Consider the following 2560-nt stretch of genomic DNA (forward strand, 5'->3'; position numbering starts at 1 on the left):
TGAAGACTGGAGTAATGATGCTGATAATTCAGCTTTGCCATCACAGGAATAAACTAGTACGTTTTAAATACATTCAAATAGAAAGCAGCTATTTTAAATTGTAATAATATTTCACAATATAACTGCTTTTGCTCAAGTTCAAGTATAAGCAGACTTGGTGAGCATAAGAGACTTCTTAATGAGTTGCACTTTAAAAAATATTTACCAACCCTAAACATTTGAACGGTATATAATTACACTACCAGGGGACAGTGTATAGATTATCTGTGAATAATAAATTTCAGTCTGTTTCTCACACAAAACTTTCATAATACTTCAGTGCACAGCTCACTTGAAACACTTTAATGTTATGGTTATGGGTTTTGTGTCCTCTTTGAAGCTTGAAAGCTTCAGCTGCACTGTGATGAATTGTTACATATTATGTGTTTATTAGCATTAAAAACTCCATAATTAGGCTGACGTTTCACATGCAGAGTTTTCATAAAAGCTGCCAGGAAATGCTTTTAATGTTTAATCTGTCAGAACTTTACTCATGCTACACATTCTGTCAAAAGTGTGAAAACAGGACAAATAGCAAAAAAGGCTACTTGTGTGGCAGGATACACTTTTCTCTTACAGACACTGCACCAAAATCTATTTGTGGATGTTCTCCAGAGCCTATAGAAGATCACCAGTTCATGTGTATAGAAAAAAAAATATCACTCACATGCACAATGAGGCTCTGTTTCACACATAAGTCTACAGTAATCCTCAGTATGACATCAGTCTGAAGAGAAGAAGAAATGCTAAAGCAATACGCCGATTGTTTAGACACTAATGTGTTAAATATGATAAGCATACTTCAAAAACAAAAACCATGTGATGAGGTCTCCAGGAATTTGATTATGCTGCAGGTCTTTTAGTTCTGGTAATTGTACCAAAATGTTTTGTCCTCATACTTTGATAGGTTAATATGAAAATTATATATTTTACTAAATAAATAAATAAGTAGCTGTACTATACTTTAGCTATATATATTTATAATCCATTTAAAAGTACTTTTTTATACTTTTAAATGAACTTTGACTATACATATCAACACAAACAGGCGTTTTAGTTATAATATTAGTTATTATAATAACTTTTTGTCTGTTATTTTCTTTTCCTTCTTTTTTGTTTTTTTTAGGAAATTATGACTGTTTTTCAACTTCTGCACTGGAATGGTACTCTGAAGGCTTTTCGGGAGATGAGATGTAGCCGCCAGGTAAAAATTCACTCGTTTTTTTCTAGTCTTTTCTGAGTAAAATGTGATTGTTGCTGTGCAATGTTTACTGTCATGATGCTGTAGGTGTTGTGTGTGGTTGCCTGAGTGTTGCTATGCACTTGTTAAGGCTTTCTGAGTAGTTATTAGTATGTTGCTATGAGGTTAGAGTTGTGGGACTATTAGCCTACTGTCCATAGATCCAGTTCTGTCAATTATATGTCACACCTTCTCAATCTTGTTCAAATGCATCTTTTACAGGAGGTGATCCTCTACTACTCCCAGCAGCATCTGGACGAGCGTACGCGCAGCCACATGGCTCTGGACTGGTTACAGAAGGAGCAGCAATCCCCCGGCCTGCTCTCCCAAGAGCTGCAGCTGGCCGTGAAGGAGCTGGGGGAGGCCCGGGGAAGCGGCAGGGAGCTCCGTTTCTATAAGGAGAAGAAAGAAATCCTGAGCTTAGCTCTCAGTCACGCTAATGCTGAGGATCTGGAGGGCTACCACAGTGAGGAGATGTCCTGGAGAGAAGAGACTGAGTTTGAGTACTACGCTCAGGAGGGACACTGTCTGGAGGGGAGTATGACGGATCCTTCAGAGCACTGTCAGTTTCACTCTCAGGAGAGTGATGGAGAATCAATGGAGTGAGCTCTGTGAGATGAAATGTATATACTGTACATACTGTTCTTTTTAAATAATATTTTCAATATATCAATATAGCTTTTTCAGTCTTCTTTCATACGCTCTTAAAAATACAGGTTCCAAAATGTGGTTTTCACAGCGAAGCTATAGAAGAACAACTTTGGGTTCCCCAAAGAAACTTTCAGTGATCAGTTCTTTAAAAAAAACATATTTTCTTACTGTGAAGAACATTGAAAAAAATCTAAAGAGCCTTTTTGTGCAATGGAAAGTTTTAACACGTTAAACGTTTTTTCTTGGAATCACAGATGCCATTAAAGCACCTTTCTTTTTGTCTAATATGAGATAGGCTACTATATGTAGCCCACATTCTTTATTTCCTGTACATTTTAACACATAAAAATGGCAATAAAGATTGGTTGTATCTCATTTAAAAAAAAATAACATTCATGCAGGTATTAGTTTTACAAATGTTTAGAAAGCAACTATCTGCACGAGTACGTTTGTTTGTTTTTTTCGCCGTTTTGATATTCTGCTGCTAGTCTACCAGTAGAGGACGCTGTTTCTGTACTTTTGTAATGAAGTGTCGTTTCTAATTGAACGGGACAACGCGCTAACAGCACTGTCGTTATTCATTATTCATTGTCGTTCTTGACTAGAACTGTGATTAGCTCATTTTTTATT

General features: G+C 36.4%; 1 protein-coding gene across 1 annotated transcript in view; it reads left to right on the top strand.

Annotated features, from left to right (window-relative positions):
* LOC107587723 (protein limb expression 1-like) overlaps positions 1 to 1933 on the top strand; it is a 12240-nt gene extending 10307 nt beyond the window's left edge. Inside the window, exons 5-6 of the mRNA XM_016275605.1 lie at positions 1166 to 1243; positions 1502 to 1933. Coding sequence (XP_016131091.1) covers positions 1166 to 1243; positions 1502 to 1885 — 462 coding nt within the window. The 3' untranslated portion in view covers positions 1886 to 1933. The remainder of the gene's footprint in view (positions 1 to 1165; positions 1244 to 1501) is intronic.
* Positions 1934 to 2560: the final 627 nt, after the last annotated feature.

The sequence above is a fragment of the Sinocyclocheilus grahami genome, unplaced genomic scaffold (genome assembly GCF_001515645.1).
Source record: "Sinocyclocheilus grahami isolate Dianchi unplaced genomic scaffold, SAMN03320097.WGS_v1.1 scaffold95.1, whole genome shotgun sequence".
In the NCBI taxonomy this organism is placed as follows: domain Eukaryota; kingdom Metazoa; phylum Chordata; class Actinopteri; order Cypriniformes; family Cyprinidae; genus Sinocyclocheilus; species Sinocyclocheilus grahami.